The 25,803-nt window shown below is 38.8% G+C and overlaps 1 protein-coding gene across 4 annotated transcripts in view; it reads right to left on the bottom strand.

The window, feature by feature from the left end:
- Positions 1 to 25,803, bottom strand: part of LOC307133032 (uncharacterized protein C1orf21 homolog) — a 48,264-nt gene that overhangs the window by 3,856 nt on the left and 18,605 nt on the right. For all 4 annotated transcript variants that reach the window (XM_079827771.1, XM_079827772.1, XM_079827773.1 and 1 more), the window contains 4 exons: positions 24,923 to 25,046; positions 6,116 to 6,201; positions 3,604 to 3,674; positions 1,202 to 1,262 (listed from right to left, as the gene is read on the bottom strand). In XM_079827771.1, coding sequence (XP_079683897.1) covers positions 1,202 to 1,262; positions 3,604 to 3,674; positions 6,116 to 6,201; positions 24,923 to 25,013 — 309 coding nt within the window. In that variant the 5' untranslated portion in view covers positions 25,014 to 25,046. The remainder of the gene's footprint in view (positions 1 to 1,201; positions 1,263 to 3,603; positions 3,675 to 6,115; positions 6,202 to 24,922; positions 25,047 to 25,803) is intronic.

Genomic DNA, 25,803 nt, shown 5'->3' with positions numbered 1-25,803 from the left:
CAGCAAAGCATTTGTGAAACCACAACACGCACAACCTTGAGGCGGATGGGCTACAACAGCAGAAGACCCCACCGGGTACCACTCATCTCCACTACAAATAGGAAAAAGAGGCTACAATTTGCACGAGCTCACCAAAATTGGACAGTTGAAGACTGGAAAAATGTTGCCTGGTCTGATGTCAGAATTTGGCGTAAACAGAATGAGAACATGGATCCATCATGCCTTGTTACCACTGTGCAGGCTGGTGGTGGTGGTGTAATGGTGTGGGGGATGTTTTCTTGGCACACTTTAGGCCCCTTAGTGCCAATTGGGCATCGCTTAAATGCCACGGCCTACCTGAGCATTGTTTCTGACCATGTCCATCCCTTTATGACCACCATGTACCCATCCTCTGATGGCTACTTCCAGCAGGATAATGCACCATGTCACAAAGCTCGAATCATTTCAAATTGGTTTCTTGAACATGACAATAGCATCTTTGGGATGTGGTGGAACGGGAGCTTCATGCCCTGGATGTGCATCCCACAAATCTCCATCAACTGCAAGATGCTATCCTATCAATATGGGCCAACATTTCTAAAGAATGCTTTCAGCACCTTGTTGAATCAATGCCACGTAGAATTAAGGCAGTTCTGAAGGCTGCCCTGTCAAACACAGTATTAGTATGGTGTTCCTAATAATCCTTTAGGTGAGTGTATATGTAGTTGTTTGTATATGTAAATGCATTTTTATTCTAATGTAGATGACACTGAAGAACAGATTTGATTTTATCATTTATGAAATGACAGAGTGTGGATATTTGGTCCTAAATGGTTTTTTTTTTTGCAGTGTGAACAATAGCCCAACAGTCCTTATGTAACCCTGTTTCAATTGATTCAAAACAAAACCTAAAATGTTTTAGATTTAATCCATTTCAGACCAATTGATCTTAGACCTCAAGAGAGACACAAAGATAGATAAGAGAGGGAGAGAGAAAGAAGGAAGTAATGGAAAAAAGCAGAGCCATAAATATATCATTTTATCTCCAGAGGTCTACAGGAAGTACCAGACAGTCGATGCACATGGCAAAATGACAAGACAATCATTTAAATGTCACAATCTAGATAAACGAGCAGGTTTCATGTACGCTGTCCCTTTAAAACCTCTAACCCATCTGCTCCTTCCTTTATTTCTGTGCCTCGTTTTTTCCTCCCGCCCTCACCTTCTCAATCTTCTCATCCAGCATTCTGAAGAACTCCTGCTGGCTCTCTGATGTATGTATGCTGGGGGAGAGAGAGAGAGAGATGGAGAGAGAGAGAAAGAGAGGAAGTTAGTGGGGGTAGGAGAAGGGAAGCAACAAATACACTCAAATTTTCCATTACAACAAGCATAAAGAACACACACACACACACACACACACACACACACACACACACACACACACACACACACACACACACACACACACACACACACACACACACACACACACACACACACACACACACACACACACACACACACACACACACACACACACACACACACACACACACACACACACACACACACACACACACACACACACACACACACACACACACACACACACACACACACACACACACACACACACACACACACACACACACACACACACACACACACACACACACACACACACACACACACACACACACACACACACACACACACACAGCTACCAGCTCCTGTAGGATCCAGAGTGGCTGGGCAGGAATCATTTTTATAGACACATTACAGCAGGGGCCATAAACCCTTGCTTCCACACACACACACACACACACACACACACACACACACACACACACACACACACACACACAAACACACACACACACACACACACACACACACACACACACACACACAGCACATTAACTGAGCATTACTCCATTGACACACACATAAAACAATAATGAACTGTTCATTCTTAATGAACATGCCCCTAAACATAATTTCTATTCAGCCAGACGTTTTGAACGCCATATGTATTAGTTTGTTTTCTGTGTAATGTGTTTGTAATGTTAATCAAAGCCCAGTGGAAATTAAAGTCCATTAAAGTCATAAACAAATAAAATATTAATGGTTAACAGATCATTCATTCATTTACACTTAAAGAGTTATAATTTGAAATTTATATTTTCAACTACTGCTCAGTTAAGCACTAAATGTTTAATAAAGAGCTAGTTAACCCAAAAAATGATGCCATGATTTTATTCTTACTTCATTTAACCTGATGTTATAAATCATTTTTCTTCTTCCAGTGAACACAAAGATATTTCCCATTTTAAGTTCATGCTTTTGTCCATAGAAACACAATTGAAATAGAAGAATTCATGGTGACAATATCATTGTGATATCTACAGAAATCTGGCCTGAATAAATGAATGAATAATGCTATCAGTCAAATTCATCCTTAACTTTATACATTTCTTTTCCCCTGATTGGTTATGGAGGTGTTTTGGGCTGATGTGAAACTATGGCTTCGAAAGTGCGCAGTGATGCCTGGAATCATTGATTATGAAGTGCAAAATATGAAGCGCACATATTTGAATCCACAACATTAAAATGAGAGCACTTTAATTTTTTTAAATATCATGGTTACAAATACCAGTATATTGCAACACCCCTAATTTGAAACTACATGAGGTTGAATAAATGACAAAATGTTCATCTATGGTTGAACTATTCCTTTAAACGTGCAGTAAGCGATTTCTGAGAAACGCTGTTGAAAGTGGATTGGACCAAGCTAGCACAACAACACACTTGTAGCCAATCAGCAGTAGGGGGATTGTCCACTCATGATGGGGGAGGAGAGAGCGTGAGAGCAAGAAGGAGATTTGAGGAAAGATTGTAGAAAGAGAGATGGCTGAGAGACGTTACATAAAAGAAAAGGACAGAGGAATATCACTGGAAAAGAAGGGTTATGATCAGGCAAGAGCTTTAGGACCCGTGTTAATATTAGAAAAGCTTTCCAGTGCTGGAGAGACCTAAGAGGGAAGGCCTAAACAACTGAGGTTGCGTCGTTTCTGCTCCATAAATGAGCAACACTGGTTTTGTTATTTTTCACAAAACCAAGATATGCTGTTGTTGTAATGTTAGCTATAGTAACAGGACAGGTTTGAGTGTCATTGTAATGCGTTTGTTTGGGTTGATTTCAAATATCAACAGTTTTTTTTCAGAAATTGCTTATCAAAATACTTTTCACGGAGAAAACCATCGTAAACTTTTCATTTATTGTTTATTATATTACATCACAATTGTGCTATTGTTACTGATGCTTTGGAAATGCACTCGAAATAATTACGCTTTGAAATTGACAATTACATCCGACGGCAATAAACACATCATGTTTACATACAATAAGTTGCAAAACATATGGCACGTTACGCTAAAACAGAACATGCAAATGAGATCCAGAGGGGATAAGACAGGCCACATCGCAAAACAAACCACACACAGTTTACAGACATTTGGCACGTTTTCAACAGAGCAAGAACTCTAATGCCCACACCCACACACACAAAACAAACAGAAACACACGCACACCGTAAACAGAAAGACATGTATAAACCCACTCACTTCGTCTTGTTGGCACTGGGCCCAGGCACCTCTTTGTGCTGTTTGGTCCTGTGCAGAGCAGAGCTCTTCTCCTGCAAACACACCAGGAAAGAACACGTTTTTAACTTGCTACTATTCACAACAAAGCCAAATTCAGCCTCAGCCGACCGTCTCTGGTGGCCCTCCGGTGCGGAGGCCCTGTCGGCTCCTGGACACGGGCCAGAACCAGCTTCTCTGTCTGGAACACAGCATGATAGAGAGGCCCTGGGAGTGACCCTACTCTGGCCACTGCTAATGAGAATGCTGCCCTGCTGAGAGACAGCAAGAAAGAGAGCTGCCCTCGCTTTCACTGCGTCTCTATTCTCCTCTAACCCCCTTATCGGAAAACATGGGCGTCCAAACACCTGCTCTGCCTGTACAGCTTCATTACGCTGGCCAGTTTAAAGGGTACATATCATAAAAAATAGGACTTGTTCTATTTGAAATAAAATTCTTCACTGTACTATGTATGTAAACATCCTCGTTCACAATACAACCAGACCATTTACAGAAACTGAAGATGCAAAAACACAATTATTAACTTCTTATCTTGGTTATAATGTTGAAAATATGAGCATTTAGAGTAGAATTATGACATCGATATTATTATGATCTGAAATCTGGAGTTTTATTTATTTGTTTTGATATATTATTATTTAATAATGTAATTTTGGGGGGGGATTTTTACATTTCAAATAGGTTGAGAACTGTATTTTGGATAAGAAATGAAAAAAAGTAATTATACATTTCACACCCAGAGAGAGCACATTTACATTTGACATTAACATAAGACGACCCGCATTTGCACATCAATACCAGTATTTAACATCTTGGCAATGACATTGTTACTCCTTTAACAGGTGAAAAGGTTAGCCAGTCATAAAAGCTAATATACATAAAGTCTTAAAAGTCAAGTAGCTAAACACTCGGTTTAATTCTAAATGTCACCTTGACATTATTAGTTATTAAGTGGGGGGGAAAACAATATGCATGTGTATGATGAGTGTATTGAATTTAAACAAATCTGTAAAATACATAATTATTATTAATATTAATACAATATATTTTATTATTGTCTTATTAATGTTTTATTACTATAATTAAAGGATTAGTTCACTTTTAAATAGACTTTTGCTGATAATTTACTCACCCCCATGTCATCCAAGATGTCCATGTCTTTCTTTCTGCAGTCGAAAAGAAATTAAGGTTTTTGATGAAAACATTCCAGGATTTTTCTCCATATAATGGACTTCAATGGGCTCCAAACGGTTCACAGTCCAAATGACAGTTTCAGTACAGCTTCAAAGGGCTTTAAACAATACCAGACGATGAATAAGGGTCTTATCTAGCGAAACAATTAGTTTCTGTTAGAAACCGAGCAGTATTTATGCTATTATTTTACCTCTTATCAGACGAATGTGATCATCTCTGAGCTCCGCCGTAACTTCCGCTAAGTGAGGTCAAAATACGAGCGTGGTCATAGATATTTCGATCGTAGATGCCTCAATCTACTGATCCGTGCAGGCACTAATGAGGTCTATACGTATACATCTATAACCACGCTTGTATTTTGACCTCACTTAGCGGAAGTTACGGCGGAGCTCAGAGATGATCACGTTCGTCTGATAGGAGGTAAAATAAAATCGGCTTCTCGCAGAAACTGATCGTTTCGCTAGATAAGACCCTTATTCATCGTCTGGTATTGTTTGGTATTGTTTAAAGCCCTTTGAAGCTGTACTAAAACTGTCATTTGGACCTTGAACCGTTTGGAGCCCATTGAAGTCCATTATATGTTGAAAAATCCTGTAATGTTTTCATCAAAAACCTTAATTTCTTATCGGCTGCAGAAAGAAAGACATGGACATCTTGGATGACAAGGGGGGTGAGTAAATTATCAGCAAAAGTTTATTTAAAAGTGAACTAATCCTTTAATATTATGGTTGATAAAGCGTCCCCATTAGGAAAAGACTCAGTCCTAACATTTTAGAATATTTGTGTTGCACTTTGTTTAACAGTATGTGCAGTTACAGTGAACTTACCTAAGAAAGTACTGAGTAATATAAGGTAACTACATGGGTTAAGGTTAGGTTAAGGGTTAGTACCCAATTATTACCCAGTTATTGTAATTACTATAATAAGTACATAGTATGTGGGGAAAGGCACTGTAAAATAAAGTGCTACCGATATTTGAATAAGTGTGTGAGTATAGGAAAAGATGCATGTAAGAATTCAATAATATTTTGTCTGGTAATGCGAGTGTCTAAGTATGAGAGTCTGTGACAAAGAGGGAAAACACGTCAGAATTTCCCTCTCCCACATTCCAAACATGTCGGCACATGTGTGTGCTGCATTAATTTAGTTCTACTTCTCATTGTATAAGCAAAAAACAGGTATATGTGCCTCAAGCAGTGTCTTTGCAAAATATGAAGGACACCATTGCACAGGAAGAATTTCCCAGGAGTGTGTGTGTGAGAGAGCATGTTTTGTATCTCACCAGGTTCTCCTGGTTGCGTGCGTTTACTCGGTCCTCTTCTCCACGCATATACTTCACCTCCTCCACTCCCTTATTCTTATATTCATCTACAGAGAAAGAAAGACAGGTTAAAGAAATGATTCATAGAACTTACATTTCTGTCATCAATACACACTTTTTTTTTCCTTCATGGAACTCAAAAAGAGACATTTCAAAGAATATACTCGTAATTTTTTCCATGAAATTATAATGCTGGGGACTGACGCTTCAAAAAAGACACGAAAGTATCATAAAAATAGCCCATATGACTCATGTGCTATATTCCAAGACTTCTGAAGCCATACAATAGATTTGAAAGTGAAAGTTACATGAGGAAGGCCAAGTATGGTAACCCATACTCGGAAATTGTCCCAACCAAGTTAGTGCACACACATTAGGAGTAGTGAGTAGTGAACACACACACTGCAAACCGTGGACACACACCCGGAGCAATGGCCAGCCATTTTTGCTGTGGCGCCCAGGGAGCGATTGGGGGTTAAGTGTCTTTCTCAAGGGCACCATAGTCATTTCCTGCCGGTATTGAGAATCGAACCCGCAACCTTCGGGTTACCAGTCTGACTCTCTAACCATTAGGCCATGGGGGAAAAAATTTAAAGAAGTTATTCACTGAAAATCTTCCCCTCCAATTGACTGTTGTGAAAATCATTGACTTTGAGAAATGAATCAGGTCGATTTATGAACAACAGATAAAAATAAAAATAAATCAGATTCCAACAAATAATTAATTCATTAATTAGACACTGATACTTCTCTCATTAACACGACATGGAGAGCAATTTCTCAGCCATTTCAGTTTGTTCTTCACGCAAATCTATTGTATGGCTTCAGATTCAGAAGCCATATAGCACATGAGTCATATGGACCACTTATATGACTCTTTTATGGTAATTTTAGAGCTTGACAGCCTTAGTGTGACCATATTCTTCAAAATACCTTGTGTTTTTCCACAGAAAAAGATTACAGGTTTTGAACAATGTGAGTGAGTAAAAGTATTCACATTTGAAAAGCCTTCAAACCAGCCAACAGAACGTTTTGAATTTTGCCCTTTCTCAGCCATCAGTAATTACCAGCAGCCATGTCCGTGTTTGCATGTCCATGCATTCACTTCCTCATAACACATACACACACCCACACACATACATAAATCTGTCATTTACTCTGTCTACAAATCAGCACGAGGCATTCGCAGCCCACTCAATCTCAGTTTATCTTCGCCTCTATCCGCCGTTCTCTCCTTTTCTCGCTGTGAACTCCCTGTCAGTTACCATCATGACAGCTGGAGTGGGCAGCCTGTGAATGTGACTCAGTGCAGTCCATCCGCACAAACAGAAAAAGCGAGAAAAAGGGAAAAAAAAGAAGAGAGAGAAATATAAAAAGGAAAGAGAAAAAGAGAGGGAGCAACGCTGCCAGTCTTTCACAGCTTGAGGAATGTAAACATGTCTCTGCACAAAAGACCACGCTCCAACATGCTGACAAACACACACACACACACCGAACCAAAGAGAAATGTTACACACAAATTAGAAATCAAACTTTAACTGATTTGGCTGAGGTGTGTTACACAAAACAGGCCTCCAGGATCCCAAAGAGCCAGACACGTAAATTCATATACATGCATACATATGAATACATCTTTCTTTTCACACACACACGCGCACACACACACACACACACACGCGCGCTCGCATAAACGCAAGTAGCGTGATAACATTACTAAAAAAGGAGATCTCAGGAACATATTCCTAATCCATCTTTTCAGGGAGACAATCATTCAAGAAACATGCATCTCAGAGAAACGGAGTTGCTCGCTGTGAGAAAGAGTGACATCTTGTCAGTTTAGTATGTTCCAGAAGGACTATTTTTGGTGGGAAGATGACATGTTCTCTTATGTAGGGATATTACGATTGGCTAATTGGTGATAACAGCATGATGCCGAGTTGCCGACCTTTATGATGTGATGGAAGCTTGCTTTCTCAATAGACTCTTATTATTTTGTACATTATTATAGTACAGTAAAAAAGAAAGGAAATGAGGAGGAGAATGAGAAATGTTGCAAGCCGGCTTCATGAGCATCATGGGATGTGTTAGAGAATAGCTGGGTAATACTGAATATTTATAATAGATTATGATTTATTCTATTCATAAATTAAACAACATTGTGAATACTGAGTTGATTTTTATTAGGCCATTGCATTTCCTAAAGGCTGTGACTGTAGGCAGTTTTGTGCCTGCTTGTGTTGTGTCATGATTCATGAGTGTGCTGTCATAGGGAAAGATATTTTTACAGCATCTCTGATTTTCCCAGTTCAGTGTTAAAACCCTTACAGATGGACAGCTCAACTATGCGAATCAATTTACAACTTTTCATTAAAACAACACAAACACTAATTCAGTCATGGCATCACTAAAAATATCAAATTAAATCCTAGAGTGTAAAATGTGCACTAAATTTTTAATTTAACTAAACGAGAAAGAAATTTAGGAAAGGAAATTATACACAAGGAATCAGTGAGTTTTTTGCTGCTCTATTCTTCAATAACAACCTCTTTGCAACAACAAGAAAAGGCATCACTTTGTGACAGATACATAAAATATAAAGACATGGTTAAGGTCACAGAAGTGATCAAGCATGTTGTTAAAAATAAACTTCAGTAACTCACTCTCTCTTAATGTTGGTATCCTTCAGATGGATATGTAGAGCGACAGGTGCTACACAGCTCAAGGTTTGCCACTCTTTTCTACATTTTATACTTATATTGCTAGATCTTCTGATGATTAGGAATAATTTTAAGGGACTCTGCACGCCTAAAACTAACTTTCTGCCACACCTTCCAATGGTGGGTGACTTAAGAAAATTTAGCGGTCAAAAATATTTTTTACCAGCCATGACACAAAAACAGGCAATTATGACACCGAAATTTTAGATACTAGTGAAAATTCACAATCCTCTATTCCTATTTCGATACCACAGCTAAAACTACTAGCTTAACTTATATAAATTGAGTAGGCTACATTTTTAAAGACCTGTTAAAAAAGAACAATCAATCATATTACAAGCTATAGCACAAATAAATACAATACAATAAAGACACAAATGAAATAAACAGTGCTCTTCAGGCAGGTCTAATAGTTTTTAGGTACTCAAATTTAATAAAAGTAGGCTAATCAAATAAAAAGGATATGAAGACTATGGAGTGTTATTTAAGTTCAAAAGCAGTGATTGAGTTTTTTCTTTGTCCTTTGTTGTTTGATTAACATTAAAAATGCAGACAGTAGCAGGATTATTAGGATGCTGTCACTTTAAGAGCGAATGCACAGACAGTGTTTTTGGTTTGCGTTCACTTAAGACATAACCAACCATGTTTACTAGGATACTCGCAGAGACTGGCATTTTTTATTTTGAGAGAATTTGTCCAATCAAGTGCAGGAAGGCATGCAAGAGAGCTCAACTGTGTACACCGTCTAAGATATGGCTTTCAGTGCGTGCGATTTGGATGTTAAAACTTCCCACACAGCGTGCAAGTAACAAATTTCCTTTTGTGTGTTCCAGCGCTTGAATATTTGCATTGGAAAGGCTAAAATTTTCGTGACGATGCAGCACTGACCCGTCAATGTTGTCACAACATTGCATTGTTAGAATTAAAAAATGTGTTACCAGCCAACTGGCGACTGACACTGTTTACTCGCCAGCGCCAATTTTTATTCACATTTGGCGCTTATCGGGTGTTAATTTTAGGCCCTGTATGTACAGGTGCTGGTCATATAATTAGAATATCATCAAAAAGTTGATTTATTTCACTAATTCCATTCAAAAAGTGAAACTTGTATATATTCATTACACACAGACTGATATATTTCAAATGTTTATTTCTTTTAATTTTAATGATTATAACTGACAACTAAGGAAAATCCCAAATTCATTATCTCAGAGTAGTGTGAAAAGGTTCAATATTGAAGACACCTGGTGCCACATTCTAATCAGCTAATTAACTCAAAACACCTGCAAAGGCCTTTAAATGGTCTCTCAGTCTAGTTCTGTAGGCTACAAAATCATGGGGAAGACTGCTGACTTGACAGTTGTCCAAAAGACGACCATTGACACCTTGTACAAGGAGGGAAAGACACAAAAGGTCATTGCAAAAGAGGCTGGCTGTTCACAGAGCTCTGTGTCCAAGCACATTAATAGAGAGGCGAAGGGAAGAAAAAATATGGTAGAAAAAAGTGTACAAGCAATAGGGATAACCGCACCCTGGAGAGGATTGTGAAACAAAACCCATTCAAAAACGTGGGGGAGATTCACAAAGAGTTGACTGCAGCTGGAGTCAGTGCTTCAAGAACCACTACGCACAGACGTATGCAAGACACGGGTTTCAGCTGTCGCATTCCTTCTGTCAAGCCACTCTTGAACAACAGACAGCGTCAGAAGCGGAGTCTGGAGGAAGAGAGGAGAGGCACACAATCCACGTTGCTTGAGGTCCAGTGTAAAGTTTCCACAGTCAGTGATGGTTTGGGGTGCCATGTCATCTGCTGGTGTTGGTCCACTGTGTTTTCTGAGGTCCAAGGTCAACACAGCCGTATACCAGGAAGTTTTAGAGCACTTAATGCTTCCTGCTGCTGACCAACTTTATGGAGATGCAGATTTCATTTTCCAACAGGACTTGGCACCTGCACACAGTGCCAAAGCAATCAGTACCTGGTTTAAGGACCATGGTATCCCTGTTCTTAATTGGCCAGCAAACTCATCTGACCTTAACCCCATAAAACATCTATGGGGTATGGTGAAGAGGAAGATGTGATATGCCAGACCCAACAATGCAGAAGAGCTGAAGACCACTATCAGAGCAACCTGGGCTCTCATAACACCTGAGCAGTGCCACAGACTGATCGACTCCATGCCACGCCGCATTGCTGCAATAATTCAGGCAAGAGGAGCCCCAACTAAGTATTGTACTGTGCTGTAGTGCTGTACATGCTCCTACTTTTCATGTTCATACTTTTCAGTTGGCCAAGATTTCTAAAAAGCCTTTCTTTGTATTGGTCTTAAGTAATATTCAAATTTTCTGAGATACTGAATTTGGGATTTTCCTTAGTTGTCAGTTATAAACATCAAAATTAAAATGAATAAACATTTGAAATATATCAGTCTGTGTGTAATGAATGAATATAATATACAAGTTTCACTTTTTGAAAGGAATTAGTGAAATAAATCAACTTTTTGATGATATTCTAATTATATGACCAGCACCTGTAAATATGTATATATTATTGTGGCGGAGGAGCAAACGACAGACACAGTGGGTGTTGCGTCAGGCCTCGAGGAGGCGTTTATTAACATAAATAAACAAAGTTCAAAAAGGTGGAATAAAGTGTTAAACAAACAGGTGATCTGGTGTCCTCGGCGTGCCAGGGAATCGTGAAGGAAGGTTAGTGATCAGATAGGATGGGTCCAGGTAAGGGGCAGGTTTTGATGGCGGCACTCGCTTCTCTCTTTGGTCCGAGGCATGAGGAGCGGTGGCTTCGACACGGCAGCTCGTCCTCTTTAGGCCACGGTAACTGAGGGGAATAGCGGCCCAGCATCCTAGCCGGTTAGCACCGTTACGCGTGCTAATCCATTCCGGACCGCGGGTCCGGTGACGTGCATCTAAGGCGCCGCAGGAGTCCCTCCACGCTCCCTTCCTGGACCCACGAGGACACCAGTGTGCATGCAAGGGGAGAGAGAGAGAGAGACTGGTCTCCTGAGGAGAGGTGCGCTCCGCAGTTAACAGCGGTGGTGATTAGGCTTCAATATCTTCAGATGTGCCTCATCACTCGCCGCCAGTTCTCTGTATTTCAGCGCCCCTTCTCTCTCTCACACCCACTCCAGTCGGGAACTTGGCGACGATTTCAGGTACAGGGTGGCGTTGATAACAAGGGAGAAGCAGCTGTTCCGTCACAGCGTAGAGCCTATGATGACCCCTGTCCATTTCCATGAAAGGGTGTACATGGTCTGCAACAATGCTTAGGTAGGTGGTACGTGTAAAAGTAACATCCACATGGATGGCAGGACCCAAGGTTTCCCAGCAGAACATTGCCCAAAGCATCACACTGCCACTTGTCTTCTTCCCATAGTGCATCCTGGTGCCATGTGTTCCCCAGGTAAGCGATGCACATGCACCCGGCCATCCACGTGATGTAAAAGAAAACGTGATACATCAGACCAGGCCACCTTCTTCCATTGCTCTGTGGTCCAGTTCTGATGCTCACATGCCTTTCGGCAGTGGACAGGGGTCAGCATGTGCACCCTGACTGGTCTGCGGCTATGCAGCCCCACATGCAACAAACTGCGATGCACTGTGTATACTGTCTAACCCTAACCCTTTCTATCAGAACCAGCATTAACTTATCACACATACATACACACGCACGCTGTTCTTTTAAATAAAGCTTGAAAAATCTGAAAATGTGCACTAAATCACTAGGCCTTATCTTGTATCTTCACCTTATTTTTTTCTGCGTTTGTGACAAGATGCCTTCTGACGACCAGGTAATTTAGCTGTCTATCTACTCGTTCAGCTAACTCGAAACAAATCAGACGACACGACAGCTACACAACCTTGTCTTCCTCTCACATTTACCTTCTGGCCTAATTTCAGATGCGTTCAGTGCTGTGAGCGGCGTGTCTGAGGAACATGAGTGGGCTGCTTTACTTTTAGAATCAGTGTGGAGAAGCTTTGCCCTGAAGCTATTCTATAAGTGGGTGTCTGTTCAGACAGTGAGTCCACCGCAAGGGAGGGGAGTTTGTCAATCTCACGCTCTCTTTGATAGTAGGTGGAAGATAACTCACTATAATTATGGCAGAACAGAGAGGAGTTACAAAATCAAACAAAACGAGAGACACGTGTTGCGCTACCTTTTAGACACATGACCGATACCACGCCTTTGGTTAAAGATAAGTCATTAAACATCTCATGTCAAACATCTAAACCACAGAAGACAGAGCGTCACAGAGATGATCTGTTGCGCTACTGTACGCCGTTGCTGTTAAAAACATTAGTTAAACAGTTGCTTTGTGAACAGTCAGTTAGGGACTTTGAAAAATGGCTGTGTGAAAAGTAAATTTACCGCAGCCTGAAAGTAAGCCACATGTACTGTACACATACACACCCCCTTTATGCTACGTTCAAACACCGTGGTTTTTATCACTGAAGGTCAACAAGTTTCTGTATTATTGGGCCATATTGGACATTCCTACTGCTGGGTGGCCTGTTATTGTTAACTTTCATAGCCATATCTTCTGTAAATCCGATCACAATTGTTGCAAATATCAATTGAAAACTTGCAATAAGCAATTCTTATTAGGCAATAAATCAGTTTTCTTGCCTGTAGACAAAAAACAATAGGGGAAAGCTTTATAGTAACATTGCTGAAATGCATAATGCATCACATAAAAGCATGAAAGCTTGGCATTTCTCTCAATATTTGACAGTTTTCCATGCATCATTCTTTTTTATAATCGCTGCATGTGGGCAGAAAGAAATCACTGCTGAAATTTCTTGAAGCTCAGTTGGTAGAACAAGAGCTAGAAACTTCAAATCATGAGTTTGAGTTCCAGAAAAAACATGAACACAAATGTAAACCTTAAGTGCAGGTAAGTCGCATTGGATAAAAGCATATGTAATGACCGGAAGAAATGAAATCATACAGATTAAATCATATACAGCGGTAGGAAAAAGTATTTAAACCACTTGCAGAATCTGCGAAAATGTGAATAATTTTGACTAAATAAGAGAGATCATACAAAATGCATGTTTATTTAGTACTGTCCTGAATAAGATATTTTACATAAAAATGTTTTACATATAGTCCACAAGACAAAAAAATAGCTGAATTTATTAAAATGACCAGTCCAAAAGTTTATGGACCATTATTTCTCAATACTGTGTGTCGTTACCTGGATGATCTACGGCTGTTTGTTTTTTTTCTGATGGTTGTTCTTGAGTCCCTTGTTTGTCTTGAGCAGTTAAACTGACCAGCGTTCTTCAGAAAAATCCTCCAGGTCCTGCACATTCTTCAGTTTTCAAGCATCTTTTGCATATTTGAACACTCTCCAGCAGGGACTGTATGATTTTGAGATCCATCTTTTCATGCTGAGGATGATTGAGGGACTCAAACACAACTACTAAAAAAAAGGTTGAAACATTCACTGATGCCCCAGAAAGAAACACGATGCATTAAGAGCTGGGGGTGAAAACTTTTGAGCAGGAAGAATTTTTTTATTTTTTATTATTAAATATCTTTATTTTTGTTTATATATTTAGTACTGCCCTTCAGAAGCAACAGAAGATACTTGCATGTTTCCCAGAAGACAAATTGAGAACAATTTACCTTGATCTTCAAATTCAATAAGTTTTCACCCCCAGCTCTTAATGGATTGTTTCCTTCTCGAGCATAAATGAATGTTTCAACCTTTTTTCAGTAGTTGTGTTTGAGTCCCTCAATTGTCCTCAGTGTGAAAAGATGAATCTTAAAAACATACAGTCACTGCTGTAAAGAATTCAAATATGCAAGAGATGCTGGAAAACTGAAGAATGTGCAGGACCTGGAGGATTTTTCTGAAGAACATTGGGCAGTTTAACTGCTCAGGACAAACAAGGGACTCAAGAACAACCATCACGAAACAAAAAAAACAGCCGTGGATCATCCAGGTAATGACATACATTATTGAAAATTAATGGTTCATAATCTTTTGAACAGGGTTATTTTAATAAATTCAGCTATTTTTTTGTCTTGTGGACAATATGTAAACATTTTTATGTAAAATATCTTATTCAGGACAGCACTTTTATTAAGTTATTAAACTAGTAAAATTATTAGTAAATTATTCACATTTTCACAGATTCTGCAAGTGGTTCACATACTTTTTCTTGCCACTGTAAAACAATGAAATCGATCACAATAAATGTTTAACATTGATCCTGATATCTATTGTAAACATATCCAGATGGATCTTTTACTCTGCTGTGAGTAGTTGTGAATGTGAGTTTGCAATCTTTATTGACTATCCAATAAAAAAGACGGTGTACCATGAAATAATGGCAAGAAACATCTCTCTATTGGATTGTCCTCATGTGGTGCAAACAAAAACAAACATACGGTGCTAGAGTTGTTATTGTTAAGCAGCGTCTGCGCCACGTGTGGGCCTGACCCCCTCGGTGACTGTGCCCCTCTTACCTCTGCTCCATTAACCCGATACCCAGCTCTAAAAAGCAAAAGTAAAACTTTTCTCGCAACACTGGACACACCTACATCACATTGCGAACGGTCGACCTGTCGCTCATGTCCTATATGGCCAGCTCTCATTGAAACTCAAATGCCTTCCGGTAATTTTGTCGGTGCAAATCAGCATCAGTGTGAACGCCACTTTATAGACTGACTGCAAACACGCACACAGCAATCTCAACAGCTAACTGCAGATCGCATGTAACCAGACAGCATATTCTCCGCCTGCTGCCCCTCTTGTTTGTTTTAGGGCAGCTCGGCCTTTCCTGTCATTGTGCGTGCCGGAGATCATGTGTGTTGTTGGGATTGACTAAGCACTGAATCACAGTTGAGGACACACGAACGCGCACACTCCCACTGCCTGAACACTGACACAGTTTGACTAGTAAACAGTCTGTTGGCACTAATCAAGTCAGGGTGAGCGCTGAGAGAGAGAGGCGAAAGCCATCTCCCTCTGTTCTATTGATAGAGCTGTTTGACTGACAGCTGGGAAGGGCAGTGGAAAGAAGGACATTGGGTTGGCAGTAGAAAGAGAGAAAAAGAGCGAGAGTGAGAGACAGAAAGATAGACCGATAGAGCAAGAAGAAGGGGGGAGCTAGCAATAATCCACTGTAACCAGGTCACTGCTCTGTTCGCGCTGTTGAATATAATACTTATCAATCTGCTGTTGTGCGTTACAGTTCTTTCAGATTAACATGCCACATGAGTCCACCGATCTCACACACACACAGAGCAAACGAGAACCAGAAGATACAGTATAAACTGTCACATCCTCAAAATCTCACAAGAGGAAATGCAGAACTGAGAGAAACAGAACCCATTTCTGAATATGACTTCCCAAAGATACATGATATGAAACATTACGTCAAATGAGTAGCTAAATGATGACTCTATCCCATAAGGTCATGGGACAGGAGTAATTTGTAAATAGTGAAGAACTGCAATAAGGCTGATGTCGTAGAAGTCAAATGACAGCTAAGGGCTGTGACGCACCAAGCCGTCAGCCAACGTCATGCCGTCGGTGAGCATCTGTTGGGTTAGTTTTTGCAGTGTGTTCCAAATGTTGGAAGGAGCTCGCCTGATTCAGCATGTTGAACTGCCTTCTGGGCTGTCGGTGAGCGAGAACGCTCTGATTGGCTGTTCAGTCTCGCGAACAAGGTTGTTCTAATCGTCGTTTTGATTTTTTTTTATAGTAATACAATAATTTAGTTCAGTTAGAGAACAGTCACTTCAAATAAAAACTGAACGGGTCTGCTTAATAAAGCATGAGCGAAACGTAAAAGGACGTAAAAGTGAGTTTGTCATTGTACTGTTTTTCATTAAGAATAATAGGCTAATGAACCCACCATTCAAGCAACCCGCCCCCGAATTGGTGCTAATTCTAAACTGAAAGTAAAGTGCGCATTTTACTTTCGGTTTAGAATTAATACCGGTGATTAATAAAATGTCTTCATCACATCCCTATTGCTGATATAGACAGTTATCTCTTTACATGCATGTGCAGAACGCACATGCTAGTAAACAGTCAGCTGCAGTCTTTACAGTGTGTTCAAGGGTAGTTTTGGCCGAGATGCAGCCGATGCGGGGGAACAACACAATCAGCTTTCATCACTGCTAGTTCTTTGATGCCGGCTTGGTGTGTCACAGCCTTAACATGGTGAATGTAGAATGTCCATATTGTATTGATACTATGCATGCATACTTATATGAACATTATAATTGGTCGATAAGTTCTTCATTAAATGCAGCAAATATTCATGATCAAAAGGAACACTAGTTTTTGTTATTGTTAACTAAAACTATTAAAAATCTAATTTTCGTTAATTGAAATAAAGCAGAAATTAAAAGTTAAACAAAAGATGAAAAACTTAAATACTTAAACAAATAGAAATATTGCCTTTGCAACTAACTTAAATTAAGTTAAAAAGTACTACTAAAACTTAAACTGAAAATATAAATAAGCTAATTCCAAATATTAACAAATACTATAGTAATATACAAATAAATTACACTGATACTAGCTTACTGTGCAGCATATATTTGTATATTGCCTGCTAATTTAAATATGTGAGAAATTATGCAACAACAAATGTTTCAAACATATCTTGTCTGATCAAGCAACAAGTCAAGGCAGAAAAACAGTGGCTGATATTATTTTTGGTTCAGGATTCAAGATGAAGAGAGCACTATTATCATGCCAGTGATATAATATACAAGTATAAAGAGGGGGTAAAATGTTGTTCCTCTAAGGTCCCATGGTGTGCAGCATTTAACCCTCTGGTGCTCTTCAACATTTTCTGTTTTGAAATTTTAAAATCACTGCTTCATCGGAATTATATGAAACTTGGTGACTTTTCTAGCATTAGGTATGTAAACACACAAAAAATTGGGGTAATGATTCGAGCATGCAAATTGGTCGTAAAAAAAAAAGTAGCGTTCATTGTCTTCGGTCATAAATGACAGACCATAGGAAATGAATGGGAAATCGGCAAAAACACAAATTCTCAGAATATTTGTGTGTACAATCTACAAATCGGCCACGATGCTGAAAAAAAGCATCTGCATTCTGGCATTAGGCATGTAAACACAAAAATTGAGGGCATGATTCGAGCATGCTAAGTGGTATTAAAAAAAATACTCCCACTTGTGCTCTTCGGTCAAAAATGACCACCATAGGAAATGAATGGGAAATCTGTAAAAACACAAATTCACAGAAAAAAATCTATATTTTTAACAAACAAAAAAAAATCTAAAACTTTATAATAATAGTCTTTGAGATTTTTTAAATATATATTCAAATCCATCAAAAAAAAAAAAAAAAAAATCATTAAATGTGTTCAAAAGAGAACTAGGGAATTCAAGCCTCTCCATAGAGACCTCTAGTGATTACACCCATGGTTGCATGATTTCTTAAATAATTCCAAAAGAGGGTGCTAATCTGCCTTCAAAATATTTTTTTTTGAAGGCAGATTAGCACCCTAGTCTCCATTTTAACCTGAAATACTGTAATAATTTTTTTTTTATTATTAAATTTTTTATAATTTTTTTTTTATAATTTTCAATGGCAAAAATAGACCATAATTATTGCATAAATATTGAAAAATACCATCAAATCATCTCAAAATTAAAAAGGAAAAAATATTGCATTGGTTTTACTGGGGTGGAGGAAGTTTAATTTTTAGGTGTCCGGTCACTTATGACCGGGAAGACAACCAATGCAACCCCTAAACGAAGAGCACCAGAGGGTTAAATTGACACAACATGGAGATATATACTGCAAAATGTCAAGGTAACAAGGTGCTTATGGTACAGCATTTACTTAAAACAAATCTTTAGTAACATTATACATGTCTTTACTGTCACTTTTGTTTTACAATTTAATGCATCTTTGCAGCATAAAAGTATTAATGTACCGCTTACTGAATGGTTATGTACATAATACACAGTAGAAATATAGGAGTAGTTTGGAAGTACTTTACTGCATCTTCTTGCACACCGCTAAAGAGAATATAGGCAAGAAACATCGTACGAGAAAGAGGAAAGGATACTGAGGTAAAAAGGAGAGAATAAAGTAAAATAGCTTAGGTAATGGGAAGGCCGCAGAAAAGTAGGCAGAATAAATGAAAAGGAGACAGCCTATTGCGAAGACAGGAAGGAAACAAGGAAAGTGTGGCCTTGAGAAGAACGGCAGATATGCAAAGGGAGGGATAAATGTCAGGGGAGGAAAAAAAAATGGGAGTCTGATCCCACGTCACTCACTCTCTCCCTCATTTTCATTCGACCGTTTCCCTCCATCTCACACACTCTGAATCCTTAGAGACAGAGAAAAGAACATGGCAGGAAGAAGGAGAGAGGGAAAGAGAAAGAGAGGGAAAGAGAAAGAGAGGGAAAGTGGGTAGGCGGCAGCCTCCTATGGCTGGTCATTGAGTGTTTCCTGTGAGGATTTTCTGCTGTTTTGCCCCTAATTCTTAATCTCTTATAATCTCTTTCACTCTCTCACAGGTCACACACTAAGCGCTGCTGTCATCTAAACTCTTTAAAACATATTTACAACCACACACACACACACACACACACAAAACTCAGCGAACACGAGTCACTCACTCCAGCTGATAATGTTATCCTGGAACACACGCCTGTTGGCACAGATGTAGCTGACAGTCTTTACATAGACAAACACAGTATGACTGCCCAGAAGGATGCATCCAAGGATTCCTAGAATGTAATCGTCTTCCCAAAACATTGTAAAATATTATTCACTGCTTGGACATAAATCACTTAACTGGCTGTTCGTTCTGCTTAAAGTTTAATCTTGAATGAGTCTTGAATGATTGGTAAAAAAAACAGCCAATGTCAATGCCACTTGCCACTAATGTCCTAAACAACAAGATGTCTTTCTGTTCCATACGTTTGAATTACTTCCCATTTATCATGTCTTCCTAGAGTAAGTTTCAAGCATAGGTTTGGCCAGCAATAAAACGACTACTGCCAAATGACTCTTAAGAGTTCTTTTTTACTAAATCAAAAACATACAGCGTGAGTAGTGTAGCCCAATTCACAAGAAAATGACTCTTGTGAGCAGACTCATTTAATGAATCGTTCAAAAAGACAACTCTACTCACACAAGTTACCAGTTTGAATCAGTCTGACGAACCATTCACTGACTCGAGTGACGTGAATCAACATCTTGGGCCGTATTCACAAAACATCTTAAGGCTAAAAGTAGCTCTTAACTTGCAGATTTAGGAGAAATGCTTAAAAATAATGTCCGTGTCAGTTCTAATTTTAGGACTCCTAAATTTGTACTTCACAAATTTATCCAGCTTGTAAATCTGTAAAAATTTAGGAGTAGTCTAGAGAACTCCTAAGTCACTAAGACCAAATCACAAACAATCCTAAAATGGCTGTTGCCGGCAATCTGCCTCAGCAATCCGCCCAAAGACACTGTACACCATTGAGGCTAGGTGATAGAGCTTTGGGTGCTGAGCCTTTCTTCATAAATGCAATAAATATTTTGATTTATAGATTTTAAACTGTGATGACATAACATAAAGGTTCCTTTATCTACAGGCAAAATGCATTGAATTATGGAGAATAAAACATTGCAGTCAAGTTGAAAATAATGTGCTGTCGTCGGAGTTCGAGTTCCGGCTAGTGGACTTTTCCCGATCCCGTCTCCTCCTTTCTCTCTCCTACTACACTTCCTGTCTACTCATTGTTCCATCATAATAAAAAGGCAAAAACGCCAAAAATAAATCTTTGAAAATGGCAGTTATTTTCACAAGTTCACACTTACAAATGGTCGAATGGAGTAAAATAGTAAAACAAGTGTATTTGGCATGCTGTCCGAGGGAAGGCACGGAGCTTGGAATTAGTCCAAAGAGTTCTCCACCATATCCCCGGCAGGGAATAGAGTGCCGAAGTTATGACGTCACTTTGTTGGCCAACCCGGAAGTTAGTGGCGCATGGGTTACCTCGATCAAAAAGCCATTCATTTTCCCCATAGACTTTTGGAAAATCGCAAAAAATAAGATCTGTGTTCAACAAAGAGTAATGACCCTTACACGTTTTGTCTACCAAGATAATCTTTACAAGTTAATCCAAAATGTATACATTTTGAAGCCCAAATAAAGCCGTCAGATATAAAATGCTAACGGTAGGCTATAAACCGACTACAGCACACCATGGTCGCGGATCAACGTCATCATCAAGCTTCCTCAAACTTTATTTAAAAAGCACGCTCGCTCATTATGATCTGCGCTGTGTATGAACACTTATCCACTTTTTCATGAGAAATATTGTTCTTTGATGAACATTAATGACAGGCATCATCAGTGCTCCTGTCACTTTAAGAACAGCCGCGGATCTCACGCGCTGTCCATAGTTACCAAGTCCGCGTATAACACGCGACTTTGGGCTTCTTTTTTTGGCAAGTCGCGTTCAAAAATCACGAGTCGCGGGTTGCGGTTTTTTGGGCTTATTTTAAAAAATGTGGTTGCTTGTTAGGAAAATATAAGCAACTTCGTTTCTTTACATTTATGGTCACTGTTTTGTCCAAAACATTGCCTGACACTGTCTTCTCACAGCTAATAGCCATTCAGTGCAACGATACAAGTGCTGTAGTAATCCGTCCTCATACATCCCGCCTCCTTCTCCCCCTCATTGAAGAGAAATCGCGTTCAACGTGCAGGCATGTGACGTTATAAATGCACGTAATGATAGTTAGTAGACTTAAATAGACGTATACATTTTTACAAACCATGCTACCAGCAGAGATGTACAGAGATGGAGAGGAAACAGGGAGGAGAGGCACCTAATTTAATAAAAACATATATTTTTGTAATGTATTTAAAATTACAGGCTATTATTAAAAAAACAAGTATACTAATAATAACAGTAGGTAGCCTATGGTTCGAATTTATTTTATTATAAATATGTGGCTATATTGCAGTGCTCCCTTAGTGCTTGTCTGTGTCTCAGTGTGCATACTATCAATCGTATAGTAATAAATAGTATGTGACATTAGTAATTTTCAATACTATTTAGGGCAGATAGTATATGCACATTGAGATGTAGGGCTTATCTTTTACAAGGTTTTGCAGTGTGCGTTCACTACTTACTGCCCATAATATGTGTGCATTAACTCCGACTATGGGTTACCATAATTGGCCTTCTTGACACTTTTTCTCTTTTTCCATCTCCAAACCTCTTCTGTTCACAGCTGATCGGAGGATATTGAGTGTCCTTATTGCAATTTGATAATTTTTGTAAAATAACATCTGTTTTTGCTTTTCAAACTCCGAAAGGTTTCAGTGTAATATGTTGCAGGCCCATTTATTGATAAAATTTTTTTTTATTATAAATAATATTGATGATAATAAATAATTTAATAATATTGGGCTTGTTTTGGGCTTGTTTTTGAAGCTGCGGTTGCTTATTTGTCTCGCGAGAGTTGGCAACACTGGCGCTGTCCCGCGCATCTCATTTCCTCACAACTCTTTAAGTTCATTTAAGACGTTATTTAACTAATTTAAGACTCCTAATATGAGAATACTCAAATCCTCTGTGTTATTGTTTGTTCAAGAGCAAACGAGAACTCGATGTGAGCAGGAAACTGACGCGAGTCTATCTATGCGTCGAGTGTGTGTGTGTGTGTGTGTGTGTCAGTGTCCCTTGATTAGCTGACATGAGACGCATCCACACACACACACACACACACACACACACACACACACACACACACACAGACAGGACAATGGCATACAGCGCGCTCTCTTGTGTCTTGTCGCGCTTGGAAGCATTTACATGAATAGGAGCGTGGTGATCATGTAACGCTAAGCAAAAATGGATATAAAAACGGACGCTACGTTATTTGCGTTAAATATTTTTAATGCGTTAAGCTGAAAAAATTAATCGCCAGCGTTAACGCGTTAATTTGCCCAGCCCTTATTTTTATATATATATATATATATATATATATATATATATATATAATTTTTGCAGAATTCTGCAATCTCTCAAGATGCATTGCAGACATGCAAGAGGCTGACAATTAGCTTAAAATATACTTGTTTAATTAGTGACACTTAGCCTAAATTTTTAAATCTTTATTTGAATATGGCAACATGATGACTTGTTCTACAATATTTCTATGATTAAATCACTGACAGAGACCGCTCCCCAATCAGCCAATCACTGTGTGTATAGTTAGAAAGCGTGTTGACATCATCCATAGCAACAAGGTCAACCCCACCCTTTTTCTTTCGCTTTGTGAATAGGTTAAGAGGAAACTCTTACCTAAGAACTTTTCCTGCTATTTAGGAGAACTCTTAGTGGTAAGATAAAATTCTTTGTGAATACAGCCCCTGAATCACTTACTGAACAGCAAATGACTTTCAGTGATGTCCATCTCAAAATTAGGCATATTATTAAGCATATTTAACATTCATATCTGGTATAATAAGACATATAACATTTAAATTGAGAGAAACAAAAGCATCTCTTGAATAGGGAAGAAAACAGCAAATCACCGCACCCCAATACAAATACTATATTTGAGCCAATATTACCCACATTACACCCTATGAAAGAAAAGATTAATGCATGTCTAAACTATGTATGAACCTGAAAGTCATTTTAAGATAATGAATTCAGCTAATGCTTGCATGCAAACAATACACAACAGAGGTTGATTTGGAAAGACAGTTTTATGACATGGTTGTGTCCTGATACTAGATTGTGTGGACTTTCCCCTCATTACGAAAGTACATACTTTTAAAGCATAGTCCAAGTACACCAAATGGGATGAAGCCAAAACTACAGACTGGAAAACAGGCTCTTATCCATCAACAGAAGTCCAGTGGAGAAATTGCATTCTCAAATTGTGACTCCCATGGAAATCAAATCACAAATCCCATAAGTGATTTATCAAAGGATAATTTAATATTATTGATGGTACAACAAAAACTGGACTGTGGATGGTGACTGCCCAATAAAACCCTTTAGTTTAAGACACCTAAAAAGCCAATTTTTATTAAAAACAAACAAACAAAAACAAATAATCATTGAGTGGACACTCTTATACTTTGCGAAAGTATTTTAACTTACAATGTATTTACTACATAGACAGTCCCCCACTACTAACCTGGAGTTAAAGGGTGAAAAGGGTGAAAAAGTTACTCCAAAATTGTGTTATTTACTTTATCCCTTTATGTTGTTCCAAACCTGCATGACTTCCTTTCTTCCGAGGCACACCAAATTTGGAAGAACATTAGGGTCCAAATAACACTGGACCCCACCGACAATCATTATGTGGACAATAAATTATAAAAAAATACAGGTTTGGAAAGACATAAAAAAAAGGATATAAATATATATAAAATTATAATATAATGTAATGTAATGTATAGTTAACTTTTGGGTGAACTGTCCCTTTAAAGTGCATGGTTTAAAAGGATAGTTCACCCAAAAATGAAAATTAGCCCATGATTTACTCACCCTCAAGTCATCCTAGGTGTATATGACATTCTTCTTTCAGAGTTCTGAGTCCTGGCTAATCCAAGCTTTATAATGGTAGTAATTGTTGCTCTGTTTTTGAAGACCATAAAAAAATTCATCTGTCCGTCAAATAACGTGCTCCACGCGGCTCTGGGGGGATTAATAAAGGCCTTCTGAAGTGAATCGATGCGTTTGTATAAGAAAAATATCCATATTTAAAACTTTATAAAGTAAAGTTCCGGGCTAATTCATGGGTTAATTTTCATTTTTGGGTGAACTATCCCTTTAAAGCCACGGTCATAGCTCATGCCTCACCTACTGTAGGATTTAAACCTACAATAGTTTAGTTACCAGTCTAGATCTTTAAAGGTTAGGTATACTTGCTCATGACAAAGCAATTCCCATTGTTATTAGTAGGTCTATTAGTGAGAAAGTGGTTATTTGTTCCACAGTAATTTAATTTAAACTCCCCTCATAAAGTTAAGTGAGTGTGTGTGTGTGTTTGAGACTGACCAGTGAAGAGATCTCCATTGCTGTAGGCTTTGCCCCGGCCCTCTTCGTCGGTGGGCACAGCCGACACCTGCTTAGCCGAGGTGCAGCCCATGGCCTCACTCCCTCCCCCCTCTCACCATCTCACCTGAGAGAGACAGAGAACACATTCAACATTTCACATTCAGGAGCCTGACAGCACACGTTCAGTCAGACTGGACACATGATTAGCTCCATTAGACTGTTCTGCTGGGTTACGTACTACCGATCATCAGGAAAAGAAAACACATCCGAGTTGAGCCTGAACAGATCCAGACATGCTTTCTATCACAGTCTGAAGCCCGAGTTCCAGATTCATCTTTTTCCCTCTTTAGTTACGAACACGTGTATCTTTGAATTGAACCAAGGCCAAGACCAACACAAGACACACACAGCAGCCTCAAAAAGTATTTAGACACACTTAAAGTATGAATGTCACTGCATTATTAAACAAAATATCAAACCAATGGCATTTACACAGAAAGAAATATAGCACAAGCACACTTTCAGCAAAAATGTAATTAAAGTAGTATGTTAAGCTTTTAAGGATAAAACAAACAGATGAAATTTCAAGACAAAAAGTAATTGGTCTCTTGCTAGTTGTCAATTATAAGTGGAAAATGTCTGTTAGGGAGTCGATCCAAACAGAAGTGATATCTTAGAAGCAGTCAGTGAAATATAAAGTAAGTTTCACCCTATTTATGACTGACAGAACAAATGTCCAAAGCTGCTTTTTTAAAATCTGTATTTAGAAGGGGCTGTAGCGCTTCCTCCCTAATGGGAGTCTATGACAGCCCTATGAATGGTACATTAGAAAATTATGAAATTTGGCACACTTGTACTGGTGGAAATGAATAGTAATCGGA

This window comes from Gobio gobio, assembly GCF_949357685.1.
Source record: "Gobio gobio genome assembly, chromosome: 10".
In the NCBI taxonomy this organism is placed as follows: domain Eukaryota; kingdom Metazoa; phylum Chordata; class Actinopteri; order Cypriniformes; family Gobionidae; genus Gobio; species Gobio gobio.
This window is presented reverse-complemented; position numbering and strand designations above follow the sequence as displayed.